The sequence below is a fragment of the Zosterops lateralis genome (assembly GCF_965231275.1).
Source record: "Zosterops lateralis genome assembly, chromosome: 24".
NCBI lineage: Eukaryota > Metazoa > Chordata > Aves > Passeriformes > Zosteropidae > Zosterops > Zosterops lateralis.
This window is the reverse complement of record NC_139784.1, coordinates 3389605-3410150: the sequence shown is the minus strand read 5'-3', so window position 1 is coordinate 3410150 and position 20546 is coordinate 3389605. Positions and strand designations below refer to the sequence as shown.

General features: G+C 46.4%; 3 protein-coding genes across 3 annotated transcripts; 2 read left to right on the top strand and 1 right to left on the bottom strand.

The window, feature by feature from the left end:
- Positions 1-4178: 4178 nt before the first annotated feature.
- Positions 4179-5488, top strand: LOC310918825 (olfactory receptor 4D9-like; the record flags this gene model as incomplete). The annotated part of the gene is made up of 1 exon (XM_083877791.1): positions 4179-5488. Exon 1 carries the CDS (start codon positions 4499-4501, stop codon positions 5486-5488), a length of 990 nt encoding a protein of 329 aa, XP_083733917.1. The 5' UTR covers positions 4179-4498.
- A 6184-nt stretch (positions 5489-11672) lies between these two features.
- LOC310918688 (olfactory receptor 10A5-like) lies at positions 11673-12623 on the bottom strand (the record flags this gene model as incomplete). The annotated part of the gene is made up of 1 exon (XM_083877633.1): positions 11673-12623. The coding sequence occupies one exon, from the start codon at positions 12621-12623 to the stop codon at positions 11673-11675; it is 951 nt and encodes a 316-aa protein (XP_083733759.1).
- Positions 12624-17757: 5134 nt separating this feature from the next.
- Positions 17758-20214, top strand: LOC310918695 (cathepsin G-like). Its single transcript, XM_083877641.1, has 5 exons — positions 17758-17856; positions 18280-18433; positions 18927-19071; positions 19171-19428; positions 19952-20214. Exons 1-5 carry the CDS (start codon positions 17799-17801, stop codon positions 20129-20131), a joined length of 795 nt encoding a protein of 264 aa, XP_083733767.1. The 5' UTR covers positions 17758-17798; the 3' UTR covers positions 20132-20214.
- Positions 20215-20546: the final 332 nt, after the last annotated feature.

Below are 20546 nucleotides of genomic sequence, written 5' to 3'. Positions count from 1 at the left end.
TCCAGTGCCATCCTATGGTAGGTACAGGAAAACCTGCTCGGGCCTGGCCAGCAGGGGTTTAGGAAAGGCAGGTCCTGCTTGGCCAGTCTGGTCTCCTTGTGACAAGATGTCTCACCTGGTGGGTGATGGAAGGACTGTGGGTATCATCTACCTGGAGCTCAGTCAAGCCTTTGAGCCAGTTTTCTCTTCTGGAGACACTGGCTGCTCATGGCCTGGATGGACATAACTCTGCACTGGGTAAAAACCAGTCTGGGCAGGTGAGTGCTGAGTGTGGTGGGGAGGGGAGTTAAATCCAGCTGGTGACCCATCACAATTGGTGTTCCCCAGGGCTCAGTACTGGGGCCAGTCCTTTTCAGTACCTTTCACCAATGGTCTGGATGGGGGGTTGAGAGCACTCCTGTGAGTTGGCAGACACCAGCTTGGGTGGCAGCTTTGGGAGGGTGGGGAGGCTCTGCAGAGGGATCTGGATCATGGGGCAAGGCCAGTGGCAGGAGGCTCAACAAGGCCAAGTGCTGGGTCCTGCCCGTGGGTCACAAGCAGCCCTTGCAGTGCTCCAGGCTTAGGGAAGGGGCTGGAAAGCTGCAAGGACGGGCAGTGCTGGTTGACAGGGGCTCAAGATGAGCTCAGGTGTGCCCAGGTGGCCAAGCAGGCCCGTGGCAGCTGCACCATGGACACACGGGTCCTGTGGCTCCAGCTGCAGCACATGGGCTCCCACACACACCAGCTCACAATAGAGATCCCTCAGCCAGACAGGAAATCCTGACTGCACTGAGCAGGAGCAGGGCAAGGCCACACAAGTGTGGTTCCTCCCCTAAACATCCCTAGTCAATCTCAGAACCATCTGAGATGCTTTTCTCCTTTCATTCCATGATGGGTCCTTTATTTCCTGGGCATGAAATGCCTCAGTCTATAAACTGACCCAGAAGCTGCTCCCACTGACTCCTTGGAACAGGTTTCACACCCAGCCCTGGGGCTGCTGGATCTCCTGGGAGAGCCCTTGGAAGAGTCAGGGTCCATTTCTCTGGTGAGGTTACTGTGGGTTCTTTACCTGCTGCTGGGCATCTGTGCCCCTTTGTGCATTTGTAGACCAAGTTTGTATTGTATAACCAGAAAAATTCACTTTGTAAAGGAGCAGAGAAGTGTTTTGGAATAATCACTGCCCTGAAGGCTTTACTGATATGACAATCCTGTAGGAATGACTGAACTTTTATTTCAGAGCACAGTTGAACATAAGTTCCAGGGCAGCAAGGCTGTGGTTGGGAGAGTTATAATTTCCATTTTTCATCTTGAACAGGAAAAAAGTGACTACACTGCCATGAAAATCCCCATTTTAGTTCTGCTCCAATTATCACAAGGTTCCTGCATCTGCACGTGGTCCTGATCCACATGAGGTGAAGCACTACAAGAACTTTTTAATTGGCCCCATGGTGACAAAATCTAGTTGCTAATTATATTATTGTTATTCTTTTGGAATGACCAGAAGTGCAAGGTGATTTGAGATTTTGCTTTCTTCTTGAATCCCATCATTTCCCTCAACAAAGGCATCAGGAATCCTGTGAGAGAAGGTGGTTGGAGTCTTGTGTTGGAGGTAGGTTTGCATGCCCTGCTCCTCTGACTAGAGCTGAGCTGTTTTATCTTGTAACTAGAGAATGACACCTCATAGCTTGTGTGAAGTTGGATCACAGAAACAGGAGTTTGCTGAAGTTATTTGCTCTTTTTGCCAAATATACTTCAAGGATGAGTTATTCCACAGGCTGCCAGTGACAGTGGAAGAGAAAATGACCTGAAAATGCTTGTTTATCACTTTTAATATATAATCTTACTTAGCAGAGTCATCTTCAGAGACACTCTCCATGTGTTGGGAGAGATCTGAGGGAAGGCAGACATCATTCCTGTCTCTGCATTTCTGTATTTCAGGTTTTTGCTGGAGTTCAGTCTTACTTTTATGTTAGGGAGATTACTGAGGCAAAAGAGAAAGGTTGGGTTAGAGTTGAAAGCAAATTGCTTTTCCTCCAAGCTTCTGTGAAAATACAATTTTTTATGGGAAATGAGAACAAAGAATACACAGGATTAACTGTGGATTGTTAGAAAACATGATTTCATACCAAAAGTGTTTTTCCTTTTTGGATCTGTGGAAAACTGAAGTTTTCAAGCAGAAAATAGGATTATTATGTATATAAGGCTTTAAAATGGAATTATTCACTGACACTAAGGAGCAAACTGGGATGGGAAGAAATTAAAGGATCCCTGCAGAGTATTCACCAGAGGCAATGGAAATGTGCAGAAAGTTCTCATTTCTACAGTTCTCTGAAATTCCATTTTGGGAGTAGTTTAACAGTTTATAGGGGGAAGTAAAGAAGTTGTGTTTTATTTTGCATGTAAGAAATTTGATTTTTCTTTCAGCAGCCAAATAGAGGTAGCAACTTTCCATTGTGGAAATGGCTCAGTCATCTTGGGTTGTGGGTGCAGGTGGGCAGTTGTCATCTTCTCTTAGAACTTCCCCAGAGTGTCTCCAAATTCACAGGATATTACAACTTTATTTTTCTAAAACTCGAGACACTGTCTCTGTGATTTTTAACTCATGCCATTTATCTGAGTGAAAAGAAGTTTGAAAAAGGCCTGTGATGCAGAGATCTTTGTGATAATGTAACATAAGGGAAGAGCAGAATTGGAAAGAAATTGGGGTGGAGACTGATCTGTCCATGAAGCCTAAGGAGGAGTAGCCTGGCCAGTGATGTTACCTTTAGGGTGAGCACATTCCCTCTCCAGACTTCTTGACTCTGATGGGAGCTGAGACAGCCACATCCCTTGTCCTGACTTATTTTTTACTGCACAGGTCACCTGGCTCATGTGGATTTACATGTCCAACCAGCCATAAGAGTGGGAGTGGAGGATTAGAGAAAGCAGGTCCTGTGTGGGTGACTCTTTTGTCTGTATTTAGACAGAGTCCCTGCAGCTCCATGGATAAGCTTCAGCTCCATGGATAACCTTCAGCTCAGCCTCACTTGCCAGTCCTTGCTTTAGGTGAGGTGCACTCCAGGCAGAGGTGCTGCTTCCCAAGCTGAGTGGTGTGGTCCATGGTCTAGAGGGAAGGGAGGCCACACAGAGGAACCTGGACAGGACAGAAGTGGGCTGGGGCAAACCTCAGAAAGTTCAATGAGGCCAAGGACAGGGTCCTGCACATGGGTGAGGGCAGTCCCAAGGCTGAGCAATGCTTGGATTGAGAGTAGCCCTGCAGAGGAGGACTTGAGGGTGTTTGGTGGATGAAAAACTGGATATGTCCTGTCAATGTCCACTCAGAGCCCAGAAACCAATCACATCCTGGGCTGCAGCAAAAGCAGCAGGGCCAGCAAGTCAAGGGAGATAATTCTGCTCATAAATTCTCCTCTCCTGAGACCCCACCTGCAGGACAGTGTTCAGCTCTGGGGCCCCAAGCTAAAGGAGCACATGGACCTGCACAAATGGGCCATGGACCTCCTGATCCAAGGAGGGCCACAGACATGGTCAGGAGGCTGGAGCCCCTCCCCTGTGAGAATAGGCTGAGAGAGCTGGGGTTATTTAATGTATGGAGAGAAGAGAAAGCTCTGAGGAAACCTTTCAGCAGCCTTCCAGTACCAGAAAGTGGCCTACAAGGGAAATAGAGTGGGACTTTATACAAAGACATGTGGTGATAGGAGTTGTTGAGCACAGCAAAATGGGGAGAGTAGTCAGTACACTGGATGGCAGGGCTGATATTTGTAGGGACAGTTTGGAGGAATAGGTTGATATGAACATTATAAAATCTGACATAAGGAAATGTGTCATCTTGCATTTGGGAAAGGACAGGCCTGTGCAATCAGGCCAGTGGTCTGTCCAGGAAGCAGCTTTGTATGACCCTGGTGGGCAAACAGCGGAACAGGAGATGGGAATGTGTTCCTCTGTCAAAGGAGGAGACAAAGAGCTTAAGCTCTGCCAGCAAAGGTCTGGCCAGTGAGTGCAGGGGAATGATCCCAGCCCTCCATCAGAGCAGGACTGTGTCAAGACCACAGCACTCCAGGACAAGAAAGTCAGTGATACATTCACTCCACTGACATCCTTGGAGGGCCTCCAAATTTATCACTGGGCTGGATCTCATGACATTCAGGAGAGGCTGAGAACTGGATTGGTTCACCCATATAGAAGAGAAGGCTAAGGGGAGACCTCATTTCTGTGTATAACCAACTGATGAGATGAGGATACAGAGCAGATAGAGCCTTCCTGGAGGTGTACAACAATAAGATGAAAGGCAACAGACACTAATTGAAACATCCTAACTTCTCACTTAATGTAAGGGAATTTGTTTGGTTTTTTATTTTTTTTTCCTCTAAGACTGGTCATATACTTGAACATTCCACAGACTTTGTGAGACTTGATGACTTCCAGAAATCCTTTCATAACAGAAATTATTGTATGATTCTATCTTTTAATAATTCTATAGTCCAACAGACATTTATAGCTCTTGTTTGTGCAGGGATAAAGAATGGAATCAGAGAACATCACCTCCACTGTGACAGAATTTGTCCTGTTGGGCCTGACACAGAGTCACAAGCTGCAGTATTGTCTCTTTGTCATCTTCTTAGTCATCTATGTAATAACCTGGCTCCTGAACTTCACCACCATTGCCACTGTGGCTGTGGATCAGCAGCTCCACACCCCCATGTACTTTCTCCTGGCCAACCTCGCTTTCCTCGACATCAGCGACTCCTCGGTCAACACTCCCCAGCTGCTGTCAGGCCTCCTCACCCAGCACACAGTGATCTCCTTCAGTCAGTGTTTCCTCCAGATGTTCTTCTTCCATTTCATTGCAGGTGCAATGGCCTTTCTGCTCGTGGGGATGACAGTTGATCGGTACGTGGCCATCTGTGATCCCCTGCACTACTTGTCCATCATGGACTGGAACATGTGCACAGGACTGGTGGCAGCTGCCTGGTTTGGGGGGTTTCTTCATTCAGTTATACAAATTGGTTTTCTTCTCCAGCTGCCATTCTGTGGCCCAAATGTACTGGACAGTTTTTACTGTGATGTCCCTCAAGTCATCAAGCTGGCCTGCACTGACACTGGCATGGCTGAACTACAGATGGTGTTTAATAATGGAGGGGTCCTCATCACCCTTTTTGGAATCTTGATTATTTCTTACATTGCCATCTTGCTTAAGGTCAGGACGTGCATCACAGAAGGGAAGCAAAAAGCTCTGTCCACCTGTGGAACACAGGTGACTGTTGTGAGCTTAATATTCATCCCCTGCATCTTCACCTATGCCCAGCCTTATAAGAAATACCCTGGGGACAAGGTGGTCTCCATTGTTTACACTGTGGTCACTCCAATGCTAAACCCAATGATCTACACCCTGAGAAACACTGAGATGAAAAAGGCCATCAGGAGAACACTGGGGAAAATATTTCTGTCAGCAGGAATACAGAAACCAGCCCGGGCAGTAGATCCAAAGACATCAAATCTGGTGTTTCCATGAGCAAACTGTGCTCATCACTGATATTCCTGCTCCTTCAGTCAGTGAGCAACTTTCTAGATGTTTAGGAAGGTCACTCACATGGAGGGTGCAGTGTGGTGGGATGTCCAGGGCCTAATAAAAGTTGTCTGCAATAAATGACCTGCAAAGTGTGGTGGTTTAGCATGAATGGGAAGGGTTGTGTTTTTTCCCTAAGGAAGTTCTAGCATGGATTGACAGCTTGGCTGAGGAACAAGAGTGTTGCACACGGCTCTGGAGACCCAGCCTGAAATCAAAGGTCCCAGGGGACTTGGCCCTTTTCCTTTTCTGGCTGGCCAGGAGCTGACATCACCTCAGAAGTTCCAAGTTGGGGCTGACATCACCTCACAAGTCGGGATTTAGGGCCAGGCCCCCAGGGCTGCCTGTGGGAGGGTGGCTGGGGCTGGCAGTGTCCCCTCTGTCCCCGGCCCCTCCGATGGGGACAGGAGGAGAATTGCAGACCAGCACTGCTGGCACTGGGGCTGGGCCACACCAGCCCTGCTCAGGGCTTGGCTGCCACAGCCTCTGCTCCGAGGGAGGAGAGAACCTTGAGAACCTTTCTCCAGAGCTCCAGGGAGCTGATCCAAGTTGGAGTTGCTTTAGGTCTGACCAGGGGTGGAGGAGGGTCATCCATCAGCCTTCCTGAGCCTGCTCCCCCCACCACCAACCATCTGCTGTGGCCTTGGAGTTCTAGGAGTCACCTGGAAAGGAGAAAAAAGACTCTGGGCAAAGATATGAAACCTTTTCCCTCCTCCATGGAAGACAGAGTGATTTGAAATGTAGAGAGACAGCACTGAGACAAAATCAGCAAAAGAACTGATAAAGCCTATTGGAAGGAGGATTGGAGGAAATGGACATTTCTGACCAGACTTCTCTGGATGTGAATTATGGGGAAATGGACTATTTTTTTGTAATATCATAATGCTGTTTGGGGGAATGCAAGTTCTAGCCAAAGGGTTGTGTGTACTGATATACATGAGATTTAACTGAGAATTTTGAATAGAGTATGTCCCTGGCTCCTGGGAAAAAATAAGAAAGTCTCTATTTCTTTTGAGGTTGAGACAATTTTAGAGATAGAAGAAGAGAATCCTTGTTTTATACTAGAAAAGCATTCTTAAAATGATACCCCAAACATGTGGAGGACCATAAGTAGCTTGGGGAACTGTTATATGGGTGGGGCTGCACAGAATCTGCAAAACTCTGGGTGGTGCAGATTTGTGATATTGAGATCCACCAGACCTTTCCGTGTGGCGTGTCTCCATGGACTCTAGAGAGGCTCCTCTCCCAGAGTGATGCAGGATTGTGTCTAAATGGTTGCAACTGACTGAAAATCATAGTTTTCTCTCTGTGTTGAGTGGGAAAGTGAACAGTTTGTGGGGGGGTGGGGGGAAGGTGTTTGAATGTCTCATTTTTTTCCCTCTTTCTTTTCTTAGCGTATCTTAATAAAATCTGTTTACTTTTAAGTTGAGCCTGTTTCGCCTTTTTCTCCCAGAAATCCCATCTCCCTGTTGGTAAACAAAATTGGGCAAATGTGAAACCACCACATAAATGGTGCATTGGCTGGAAATTCAAACCAAAACCACAACACAAAGACATCCCCAGGACACCCCCTGGGCAGTGACCTGCAAGGGGCCCCACCCACAACCTCCTTCTCTCCTGTGGAAATCACAGCTGAGCCTTCCACTCCAGCAGGTCCCACTTCCCTTGAGCACTCCTAGTTTCATCTCTAAGTGAGCACTGATGCCTCACTGAACCTGGAAATAAAACACTTTGGAGATAACATTAGAATAGGAGGGAATATAAAGGCTGGTCTTTATTGGAGGCCTCCAGGGGCAGATCTGGAAAAATATCCACAAAATGCCCACCCCCACAGGGTGAATACCGTTTTATAAATAAGTTTAGCAAATTAGCATAATTGACAAAAATCACCAATTAGGAGCACAAGAGGTGATGCAACTTCCCCCAGTTCAACCCTCTCTGAATCCTCCCCCCTCAGATGGAAACTAAACTTTATTTATAAAAATATGTCTTGAAGAGCTGGTCTCAGCCTTGGTTCCTGGGGAGACCCAAGATAGCACAGGAGCCTTGGAATGTGTTTTGTCTTTCTGCCTGTCAGGGCAGGGAAAAGTACTGGGAAAACTACTAGAATACAATAATAGGCAGCAGAGATACAAATATGTGTAAAGAATACAGAGAAGATATAAAAGAAAAAAGCCAAAATTTATTTGGCATCAGCACAATGGCACCTACACATGACTGCATTAGTAACTTCACCAGCAATGAGGAGATAGAGAAAAAAGCATTCTGAAAATGCTTTAGTGGGAGAAAATTCTCAGACTTGTAAGGATTATTGAGGTTTAGAGCTGTTTAATTCCCTTAGAGAGACAAGTGAGAAATGAAATCCCTCTTGACAGTAGAAAAAAAAAAACAACTCCCACAAAACATATAAACAACTGATGGGAAAAAAAAACTGATAGGAGGAAGTAGAATTCAGAATAATAAAAGGAAAAAAATAAAAAAGAAAGTAATAAAAGCAAACAAGAGGCAAAACCTCCTTATGTCACTTTTTGATGCTTTTGTTAAAGGTCAGAGTTTCATTTCATGTCTTGAAATCAAAACATTTCTTGACATTCTTTATTTTCTCCATTCTTCCTTCCTTCCATGGAGAACTGAAGGGCTCATTGTGCTGGCTGTGTGTATAAATGGAGTGATATTGAATTCCTCAGTTAATTTAATTAATTGCTAATCCTTACCCACCTGCCTGCCCAAATGTCAGCACTGGCACCAGAGGCTGCACCCAGAGTGCCTCTGATCTGAGCTGCTGCACTCGCTCCCTGCTGAGGGAGGGTGAACTTTGTGTGCAGAGACTGGAGAAGGGTTTGGCCTCTTTGCATCCTTTAGATCAAGTTTTCTCTGTCTTTTCAGTGTGCTGCTTGTTTCTGGCTCCAAGGGTGATAATTATAGAATTGTGGCATCAGCTGTGGTTCTGGAGTGCTAACTCAGGTGCCATGGGATCTTAAAGCTCTAAGGTGCATGAATTTTTCTGTAATTACTTGTTGTATTTATTATTTCTTGTAACTTATATTATTCCTGAACCATGTGATCTCTAGAATCCATCATCTAGAATTCTCCAGATCACTTATAATATTAATTCAATAAATCAAACAACTTTCCTTTCCTTACTACATATATACATATCAATATACTACATGTATATTAATAAACCCCTTGTAATGCTAATAAAAAATAAACTCAACACTGACCTTTACTGTCATGAGCTGAATTAAAGAAGCTGCACATTCCAATAATGCTAAAACTTCATTATGTGGTTCTAGAGTGAAGAATCAAGTACTGCACATCCAATGACTAATTTAGCTGTTTTCTTGGAGGTTCCTTAAGGAGGTCAAGTGCACCTGAGGCATTGATTTAGAAGAATTAAAGACTGTAGTCAAAATAGATAGTGCTGAGATAATGTAGCTAGGACTTCCCTTTTGCTAACAGAAGCCAGACTGAAGGAACTGATAATCCTTGGAAGGAACTGATAAATCAGAGAAGCTGTCAAACTAGGTTTCTGCATCCTGAATAATCAATAGGCCCTATTAATACAATACAATCATAAATCAAACAGTCCTGGGAAAAACAGGATTTAGCTGTCACGAACACTAAGGGTTAAAAAGTCAGAGCTGAGGAAGACAATCCTACTTCATCATTTTGGGACCCCACCGTATAAAAAAAGACCACTGACCCATTTCAAAGAACAAACTACGCATGCTTGATGGCTTTTTGGGCTAATTACCATACGAAGCGGGGAATGGGAGGTATCAGAGCTATGAATATGCATTTGTAGTTTGTGTATTCAATACTCCTGTACATAAAAGACCCTGTGATGATCTGTAAATTGCGCGTGTGTTTTTGGGAGCGATCCCGCACGCTGCCCGGCGTCATAATAAACACACACTTTCTAAGTTTAAAGTGTTAGAGAGTCTTTGACCGTCATAGTTGGATATTGGTATTAGATCAATGTCCATAGTTTTTTAATAAATCACACCCATGACAGGAGGTGATTTGACAGAACCATAAACTGTGGCAGCGTGCCAAGAGCTCAGCAGCCCATATCAAGGCAGACATTTAAATCACTACCAATTTTTGCCAGAAAAGGTAAATTCATTAGTTATTAAATACCATTTCACACAGACTTCCGAAAAGAATTAATAGAAAGAAATTAAAATGTTAAAATATATGATTTTCAGAAATACATTCTTCCATAAAAATGCTAGGATCAATAGTTCACATATTGGGGTTGGGGAATCCAGGCACAAACCTCTGGCCTGGTCTGTTTGTGAAGCTGGGATCCACTGAATGGCATAATTTAACCAGAACTACCCTTTTTTTTTTTTTTTTTTTTTTTTGTAGAGGAGAGAGGATGGTGTAAGTGAGCTCAGCTTTAGCAAAACCAATGGCTGTGTTTCTCAGAGACCAAAAATCAATGCCCCTTGCTAGAGCTGATATTCTGATTTACACCAGCCAAACACCTGTCTTGCTTTCTACCACATCAGCTTTTCTTTGGGGTATCCTTCATGCACATGTGGCATTTGGAAGCAGGAAACAGAAGAGATGAATTCAGGAAAAAACAGAAAGTTGCTGATGGTATTGGGTGGGAGGGCACTGCAGCAGGTATAAAAAAGGTTTATTCCAACTGGATGAATGATTCCAGATGTCTCTTTCTCCTTGGGCTGGAGTCTGAAACATCCTAAAAAGAGGCAAAATTAAAAGCTTTCACTATCTGAAATGCAATGTCCCTTCAAGTGATTAACACTATTGTTATTATACTAGAGTAATAAAAAGTTTTAAAAGAAATGCTTCTTTTAGTAATAGTATTTCAAGAACTAAAACAAGAAAAAAAGTTCTGTTTTGACAGAGATAAAAGTAGATCAGCAACCAGAAACAAAGTCTGTAGAAAGGTAAATGAAGTTTCATTGACTCTTTCTCCAGTGTTCAAATGATGAAGAAAAAAGGGTTTCAACAAGACAGAGACAAGTTAAGTTCCCTAGAGGAGTCTAAGCAAACCACATTGCCAAAAGCAATTAATGAATCACTTTGTCATTAACTCATTGCTGTGAAGTTTCTCAAGTCAGGAAATGACTTTATCCTGAGATGACTTACTTTGCCTTTCTCTTTTACCAGCAACTAAACCAAACAAATGACAAGAAACTCAATTCTACTGCCCTTTACTGCCTTTATGGCCAGGAACTCAGTCAGATGAAACAGACACTGCCCTCAAAGGTCAGTATGGACACACTGGTAGTGAAGATTTCTCTTTTGCTTCACCTTAATATGGAAAGTAGAGTGTGAATATTGCAGGCTCAGGCCTGGCCTATTCACCAAGCCAGAGCAGCTGCTGTATTCAGAACAAACTTCAAACCCCCCGCAAAGGAATACCCCTGTGTTGTAGCAGCCCTTTTCTCTCTGTGCCCTTGCAGATATCAGCTAATCCTCTACAAACTCTTCTTTTCATGCCTGGGTGAATTTCTCCAGCTGAGACTTGCAGAATACTCTTATCCCATGACTCAGACTCCACAGTGCTTGGAGGCTGGGGGCACTGCACTGTATTAAATGCTGAGTTCTTGCTGGAAAGAAGGAATGAACATTAGTTCATCTTCCTTTCCTTTACTTTCCCACACCTTAAATGAAAACCACAAGGCTCTGAAAGAAGTGAATTGATTCCTTATCACTTTCATTCAGTGAACTCTTTTCTGCTGGAAGGAATGGAAAACAACAAGGAAGAAAAAAGGCAAAGCAAAACCTGTGGTCCCTATCAATTAGTGTATGCTTAGCCTGGAAAGTTCACAATAGAATAATATTTCTTCAGTGAGAAGGTGAGGCGAACTCCTGCAATGGAAATGAGAAGTTCCAACTTGGATACTTGAATTAGACATGGGAAGTGTTCTGCTTTAGAAGAAATGTCTGGTATATATACTTTACTCCTAAAGAAGAAATTGAGATAGAAATTCTAAATTATTTGCTTCTGCAACAAAGAATAAGGACAAAATCGTTACAGTCATGAAACTGATCTTTGTACCTGCAGTTTCACCACAGCTAGTAAATTATGAGAACCCACCAAAAATGAAAATAAGGTTTTTAATCCCCACCTTGATGGACAAGGAAATCTTTATTTCTTCATCAACACAGCCATCACTCTGATTAGGACTTCTTTCACTTCTTTATTCCTCAGGCTGTAAATCAGGGGGTTTAATGTGGGAATTACAGTTGTGTATATGAGAGCAAGGATTTTCTTAGCATCTTGTGAATTCCTGGATTTGGGCTGTAAGTAAATCAAGGTCCCACTTGCACAGTACAAGGTTACAACAGTGAGGTGTGAGGAACAGGTGGAGAAGGTCTTGTGCCTGCCCTCTGCAGAGGAAATCTTGAGGATGCTGGAGATGATGCAGGTGTAGGAGAGCAGGATGAGGCAGAAGGGTGTGAAGATGACGAGCACTGTGGCCGAGATGAGCTGCCTCTCGTACAGCCAGGTGTCCGTGCAGGAGAGCAGGATGAGCGGGGGAATGTCACAGAAGAAGTAGTTGATCCTCCTGGGCCCGCACAAGGACAGGGAGAACACCCAGGCTGTCTGCACCACCGACACCACTTGGCCACTGCAGCAGCAGAGCAGCACCAAGGAGAGGCAAGCTCTGGGGCTCATGATGGCAGAGTACCTCAGGGGGCTGCTCACGGCCACGTAGCGGTCGTAGGCCATGGCTGCCAACAGGTACCACTCAGTGGCCGCTAAGAAAACCACACAGTAGAGCTGTGTGACACAGCCCAGGGAGGAGATGCTCCTGTCCCCTGACTGGAGGGTTACCAGCATCTTGGGGACAACCACTGTTGCTGTGGAAATATCCAGGAGGGACAGGACACGGAGGAAGAAGTACATGGGCGTGTGGAGGGCAGGGTGCACTGTGACCATGCAGATGAGAAGGTTCCCGAGGAGAGTCATGCTGTAAACTAAGCAGATTGTGAAGAACAGCAGGTGCTGAAGGTCTGGGCGGCTGGACACAGCAGAGAGGACAAATTCAGTCAGCAGAGTGTGGTTTCCTGCATCTTGTTCCTCTGCTGGCTCCATCTGGGAGGAATCAGAGGGACAGACTGTCAGAGCTGTAGTCATGAGCCCATGGAGGAGGCAAAGGCTGTGTGTGGTGTCAGTGTCCCCCCAGTGTCATTGTTGGAGACAGTCACCAAGCCCTGGAATGGCATTTGAGGGGTGGCTCCATCATGGCTGCAGGGTTAATTGCTGAGGATGTGCTCCCCCCCCAGATGTCAGGTCTGTGCTCCCAGCTGGTTCCACAGGCACTTCCTGCAGTGAGGGGAATGCCCAGGTGACAACAGAAACAGCACAGACCAAAGAGAGAAAACACTTTTGTTCCCTTAGGGAGCAGGGGGCATTGCTCCTGGCACTCTGGTTTTTCCTACTGAGTGGACTGACAGGGCAGGCAGCCTTCCTCCAAGACATCTGAAGTTACCTTTAGAACAACTCTAGTTCAGATGAAAGCCAGGGAAGTTCAGGCTGCAGGAGGCTTTGGCTCATATTCACATCAATCCCCAGCTGTCAGTGGGACAGAAATACCTCTAAGAGCCCAGCTTTGGGGAAAGCCCTCCCAAACAGAGCAAGCACAAGCTGTGAAGGGAAGACCTAAGCCAACTCCTGTCCACCAAAACACCCACAAAACCAAAGGAAGAAGCACCAAAATAAACAAACACTTCTGTCTGTAGGCAGGCAAAGGAAGAAGGAATAATTCAAGGCAGAAGTGCCCAGAGAGAATGACAAGGAAGTGCAGAGGGTGAAGCTCAGGACCATCCGTTCATGACTCCCATGGCCTCGTTCCCCTGAGGGGTGTTGCTGTGTGGGGGATGTTCAGGCAGTGCTGGACCAGCTCTGTGGTTTCTCACTACCCAGGACAGGAAAGTGAGGCACTGAAGTAGACAAGAGATCAGCCCACCACAGAGGAGAGAGGGGGGTGCTTAATTCTGTGTCCTTCAGACTCAGCACCTCTTACCAAAGGGGCCACCAGCCATAGCCCGACCTCAGCAAATCTCAAGGCACAAAATGCATTTTGGCATTAGAAATGTATCCATGAACAGGCACAGAGGGGGAAGCACCTTTGGCTCTGTACACACAGGGACCACATCCACAGAGCTGGCACACAGAGGAGGACACAGCCTCAAAGCAAGAGCAGTGCCACAGCTCTGCCATGACCAGTCCCCCTCGGGTTGACTCTGCCTGGTCTCCCCTTCAGGCTGTAACTCACACAGGACATCTGTGACTCACACACATCTCCTGTCTGTGGGTTTCAGGTGCAAGCTGTGGATCTCAGACCCACAGATGATTTTAACACACAAGAACAATCAAGAAACTCTCAATATTCACAGGCATTTGATGGTCTGATGTAGTTAAAAGGGATCTTTCTGGGTTTGACAGTTTTCATTAACATTGGAATGGAAGGACACTTTGGGAGGGATAGATCTACACAGCCTGTGCATGACAGATAGAGAAGGACGTGAAAAACTCCCTGCAGTCCCTAACAGCACACATTCACACTGGTTTTCTTAACTTCTTAGATCCACGTGGCTGAAGTGGAAACGACCTAATTCTGCTCTCCAAGCCTATATGCAAGTTTTAGACTATTGCTGTGATCATTAGCTCTTTGTTAAAGTCAACAACACTCACAGCAGCCACTGTTTTACTGACAGTTAGTCTTTTATTCCCTAATTCAGAGCACATCTCGGAAACAACCCTCAGTTTATATAATTTATTTGTGGGGGCTCTGAAGCCCTTTAAGTAAGTTTTGTCCTTAGCTCTTCCTTGGATTTTCTTTATACATTCACAATAGGCATTTTGAAGTAAAGTCTCCTACCTCCAGCAATTCTGCCGTCCAGTGCCTCCAAAATAGGTGGTCCAAATTTTGATAGAAGAATTTTCCTTGTTTTCTCACATTAGGAATGCTGTTGGGCCAATGATTCCTACTGTGATCTTGCACTGTGGATTAAAAATTGTATTTTAAATGCAGATGATCTTCTGCCACAGCTGGAATAATCTGTTAACATTAGCACAAGGCATACACCATAGAGTCAGACAAAGACTTGTCCCACAGAGAGGAAGAAAAGGAATTTGTTACATTTGTTTCATCTCAGTTGAACTGGCTGCAGCTGAAAAGGTAGAGACCTCACTGCATCTCTATTTTTTGCCCATGAAGGGAACAGCTGAGCTGCCTCTTCCACCTGGCTTCACCAGAGTGTCTTGAAAGCCCTAAATCCCCTACAGGTGGGATTGATTGAATCTGATTTCAGAACTGTCAGGGATGGCTGTTCAGAGCTGTGCTCCCTCTGTGGGCAAGGGGATGGAGCAAACAATGACATCCTTCTAACAGCCCTGAGAAGCTGTTCTGGATGGCAGCCTTCCCTCCACCTTCTGTAAAGTGGCACCAGAGGGACTTCTTCACACACAGGCATCTCCTGTCTTACATGTCTGAGGCTGTGAACTCTGCATCCTCAGCAGCTGCTGGCTGATTGTTAACCTGCAAGGTCTGTGCAGCAGCTGGAAACATCAAGGGATGAGTGACTCCAAGGACAGAATTAGCCTGATGTTGTCTTCTGCCTTTGTTTAATTGGGCTGCTGTGCCTTTAGGGGCAGTGCTGTCTCTGCTAGGAGAGTTTTCATTCAACTCCAGCCACTCACAGATCATTCTTTAATCTTAAGTGACTGTTGTCAAGTGTGAATCCTTCCTTCCTGCCTTCCTGCCTTCCTTCCCGCCTTCCTTCCTCATCAATACAAATACTGGTCATTTCCCATCAATTACCTTAGGAAAAAAGACCCAAGCAAACAAAAATTTAGATTTGATTGGAATTGCACAAATTAAATCTCTACCTAGTACCAACCTAAACACAGCTCTGAGCAGCATCACCCCCTGATGTGGTCAGAGACAGCTGGTCTGGGAAAAGACTGACAAGAGAACCAGAGAATGAGGACCAAATTTGCATCAGAGGCAAAGGGATCAGTAACAAATGGGAGATTGAAGTGAGGGGGGAATTGAAGTTTCTTAATTCACTGACTGAATCTTTTAATTTCACAGCATTTGCTTCTTATCCATACATGAGAGGTTAGCAAACAGAGATTTCTTTTCTGTAGCCATGTGATGGCATGAAAATGCTGGTGATCATCTGAGCCAACCCCCCTGTGTGGTCAGCAGAGAGGAAAAAACACTCTAAGGATGGAATTCTTGTGAATTTTCCACATCTCCCACTACTTCTGAAATTGCACCTTGAAGGCTTGATTCTGCCTTTGGTAAATGGGAATGGCCTCCTTTGTTCAGCCCAGAATACCCATCAAGAATCTGTCTAATATTTCTGGTTTTGAAGATTTCTAATATAAAATCAGAGCTTCAGTGAAGAACACATAAATCATCAATCAAATCATCATTTAGCATTAGGAGTAATTATTCACCATGGTTATGTGCTCTATCTCAGTGTAGTGGCCATGATTTTCCCTCCTTTATCCAAAGATTCACTTTCTTAAGACACTAAAAAAAGCAGGAACAGCCTAAATACATAATGGCAATATGCTAGGAATATGTTGTTCTCAAGATATTCCAATATCTTGCAACAGGAACACAATGTTGTATGGCTGTGCCCTCACCTGAAATACTGAACAGGTTCATATCCCTGCTGGGGCTGTTGGCCTGGGATTCTCTACCCAAACAGTGAAAACAAAGATTGCTCCAGAACAATGCCCTGCTGCTCATGGCAGAGCCTGCAGTCATGCAGGGATCCAGCTCCCAGAATGTCACCCCAAATCTCCATCCTGCCCACTCCCACCTGCTGCCCTGCAGTTGGATCACACCCACCCTGTCCTCTACCCTGGGCCATTCAAGCTTTTCTTCCACAGATACTCTGCCCTCTCCTCTCACTGGGATAACCTCTCCTGCCTCTGCCTATATCCTTCCTGCATTTTATCTCTCCCTATTTTGCACAAACCTCCTTTCTTCAGGGTATCCACAGTGCTGAAGGAAAGGGATTGGTGGACCTAAAGGTCCATTCATACCACATTGATGTCAATCAGATTTACACCACAGAGGGAAATCTCCATTCCCACCCCAGCTGAGGCCACCTTACTGCAGCCCTGAAGGGGCTGATTACAGACCATGACTGGGACAGGCAGAGTCACCTCTTCCTGTGAGCCAGTCACACTCTGGCTCTGGAGGATTGCTGCTTCTGCTCTGCAAGGTTTGATGGGAGCTCCTGCCTTCCCTTCCACCAAACAGGTGTCAGAAGCATCCCCAGGACACATAATACAGTCCATTGTGTTTTTAGAACACAAGGGAAGGGGTAGTGCCCGTGTGCTCTAGAGGATTTCTTTGCGGGCTTTCTCTAGACCAAAGCCATGTAAAATTGGGAACATCCTGCAGGTTTCAGTGCCTGGGCTCACAGCCAAAGGAGGGTCAGGGAAACATGGGCTGAGTCCCTTGCACGTGGTAACACTGGAGCCAGAGGTCCCAGGGAGGAGCCAGAGAGGCCTCAGGCAGGGCTGCTCCCTTCTCATGCAGACACTCTGAGCCTGGTCCTCACCTGAGCTCCAGCTGTGTCTCAGCCAGGCCTTCACCTGCCCAGGGCACCTGCTGATCTGGACCTGGGCCCACAGTCTGACTCCCCAGCTGTACCTCAGACTTTCTCCTCCCCATGGACTGGTCACATCATCTACAACACCAGTGCCTGAGGCCTGGAGGCTGCCACTGGCCTTGTCCCCATGCTGCTCTGATTGGTGATGTCTGATTTCCTTGGGACATCTCTGATGGCAGTCAGCCCCTCTGATAAGAACCAGCATCTTTGCCTGGCTCTGGCCAGTTCTCCCCATTCCTGTCAAAGGAGTAGGGGAAAGAAAAAACAAAAAGAAAATAATCCAGACGGAACTAGCCCACATGCAGTGTCCCAGGGTCTGTCCTCCAAAGGTCTCTGATGGGAATGCACTCAACAGATACACCATTCCCCACCCTGTGCACTCTGAACAAGCCCAGATCTCTTTATCTTTCTGAAAAGATTGCGACAAAAATACAGAGAATGTGTCATGAACCCCTGGCCAAGCCACAGTCAGGGGCAGTGAGAAAAAAAGCAGCAAATGACACAGTTCCAGATAGGCTGAGGTTTCCTGTTTCAGCTCCACACAATATATATAGAGAGGTTGCCATTCTGTACCTGTCTTCTGCCTGGCCACAGCAACTGGTTTGGCTCATCAGGACAGTGGTAGAAGATGCTGCTTCTCCTTCTGCTCACAAGTGCTTTTGTCCTTGTGCCCTGGACTGGGGCTGGTGAGTACACAGAGATGGGATTTGGACAAGAACATGCAAGGGCACAGATGGACACTGAGTAGTCAATCTGGGGCAAGGTTCCTGCCTCGCCTTCTCTCCTATCTCTACTCTCCTACTTTCCTCTCTCCTCTTATCTTTTATCTCAGACTGTGCCTGAAACCAGTGAGGCATTACAGACGCTAGAGCTGTGCCTTCAGATGGCATTTCAGTCACCCAGAGCCAGATGTGCTCTGTCCCCCCAGACAGTGCTGCTTGTCTTTCTCTCCACTGTGCACCAGCAGTGCTTTGAACAGCCCCAGGCAGGAGGGTTGTTGGTATCACTGGCACAGGACATTAGAGGGTGACCCTCTCCCTTCATGCAGCCCCAGACTTGACAGGAGATAGCAGCATGTGTCATATTAACATTTCCCATCTCTCTTCCAGCAAGGATCATTGGTGGACGGGAAGTTGAGCCCCACTCCAGACCCTACATGGCTTATTTAAAAGTTCAAAACAGCTCAAAAACTTTTTCCTGTGGAGGGTTCCTGATTCGCCCAGATGCAGTGCTCTCAGCAGCTCACTGTGTTAATAAAAAAGGGTAAGAGCGTGTCTTTCTTGTACAGGTGATTTTTCCCAGTCTCACATAGTCCCCAAGGGCCTCAGCCCTGGTCTGGGCTGAAACAGTGCCCCGTGTCTTCTCAGGCAGAGCAGGGATCTCTGGAGCTGAGCTATCCTCTGTCAGCTGCAGGAATTGCCTGCCAGGGGCTGTCCCCTGTTCCTTGGGGACAGGAATGCTCACAGTGCTCTCCAGGGTGATGGTTCCTACCATGGCTTTGAGCTACTACTGGAGAAGAGGGTCCAGTGTCTCCCCTTCCCTGCTTCCCTTGGTCTGCAGAATGGGGCAGCTGCCAGCTGTGTCAGTGTGGGGTGAGGGATCCTCAGCTGGATTGTGGAGGGAAGCCAGGTTAGAGAGGGCAAATTGCTGAGAGCTCCTCTCTGGGGAGGTTTATCCCACCAGCATCTCCCTCCAGCCACCTGCACTGGGGACTGTTCCTGTGCCCAATGCAGCTGTTGTTGGTGTTTCCTGGCAGGAAACTGAACATCACTGTGATTCTGGGAGCCCACAATGTCGGTTATAAAGAGCAGAGCCAGCAGAGGATCCATGTCAGACACTGGGTGATCCATCCCAAATATTCCAGCCATGATGGCTCTAAAAATGACATTGTGCTGCTGAAGGTAGGGCCCAACACATCTCCCCCTGCTCACCTCCCCAAACCTTTGATCTTGTTCCTAATCCTTTGCTGGCTCTAACCCCATGTTCTTTCTGCCTGACAGCTGGAGTCAGAGGCCTGCATCAATAAGAATGTGCAGCTTATCTCCATTCCCAGGAGGAATGAACATGTGAGAGCAGGAGCTGAATGTGTGGTGGCTGGATGGGGCCGGACATCTCTGACAGGGAAAGGGAGTAATGTGTTGATGGAGGTGGAACTGAAGGTGCAAAAAGAGGAAATCTGTCAGCAGGTATTCACAAACTACCAGCCTCAGTCCATGATCTGTGTTGGTGATGACTACGGTAAAAAAGGATCTTACAAGGTAAGTGCTGTTTTGGGCTGCAGGCTTTGGGAGGAGGTTGGGGCTGGACAGTGAGCTTGGTTCTCAGGTGAAAGTAAAACGACACCAGAATGAAGCAGGACCTTCAGAAAGATGACCTCAGGGCCCTCACAGAAGCTCTGAAGCTGATGTGCTCCATGAATTGGGGTGAATTTTCCTGGCTATCAGCATCATTTGCTTTTTTACTTTCCTGGGGATGTTCTACCCAGCCTTGCCAGTGCTTCAGGATGTAAATTCTTGGTGATATCCTTGCTAGAACGGCTTAGATATTTCCCCATGTCTAAAGTTCTTTTTGAGCTTTTGAATCTCAAAGAGCCTGCAAGCCTGAGGTGTTTCATGGGTGTGTTTAGAGGAGGAGTGAGGCAGCTACAAACCCCGCAGAGCTGGGTCTGGAGGGAGGGAGGTGGTGGAAGAAGAGGGAAGGAAGAGGAAACTTGTTCTTTAAGGCAGGGAGAGCTGTGCTGTGGCCATGTCTGACCCCTTTGTCACTCCTTTCCTGACACAGGGTGATTCTGGTGGCCCATTGATCTGCAAACAAAAGGCTCATGGCATTGCTTCTTATGGACCTAAAGGCCGCCTCTTCCCTAAGGTGTTTACCAGAGTCTCGTATTTTGAGCCCTGGATACGTGAGCAGCTGAGGAGGTTTTCACTCCAAGAGCTGCCTGGCTCTCCATCCTCTGACTAAAATGCTCAGTGCCCCTTCTCCACAATGCATCAAACTCCTCTTGGTGCTCTGAAGCTCCCAGGGGCAGCTGAAGTGGAGTCAGAGAAGCCCCCATGGTGCAGGCACAGGCTTTGGCATTAACAAGAGTCTCTGTGGCAAGGTGAAAATGAAGGTCCCAATTACAAACAGCTTCCCATTGTTCCCCTTCTCCCATTGCTGCTTCAGCTCTGCTTTCTGGCCATCAATAAAAGCATGTTCAAACTTGCTTGTGTCTGCAGCTTTCTTGGGAACTGGGTGCAAAGCCTGAGTGTGAGAATGAGGAGATGACAGTCTCTGGGAGAACCTGAGCCAGGCTGTAGGTGGGACATGCAGTACAAGTCTGTCCCCAAATGCTGCAAATGCTCCCGTTGTCTCCAGCAGCCTCTTGCAGTCAAGC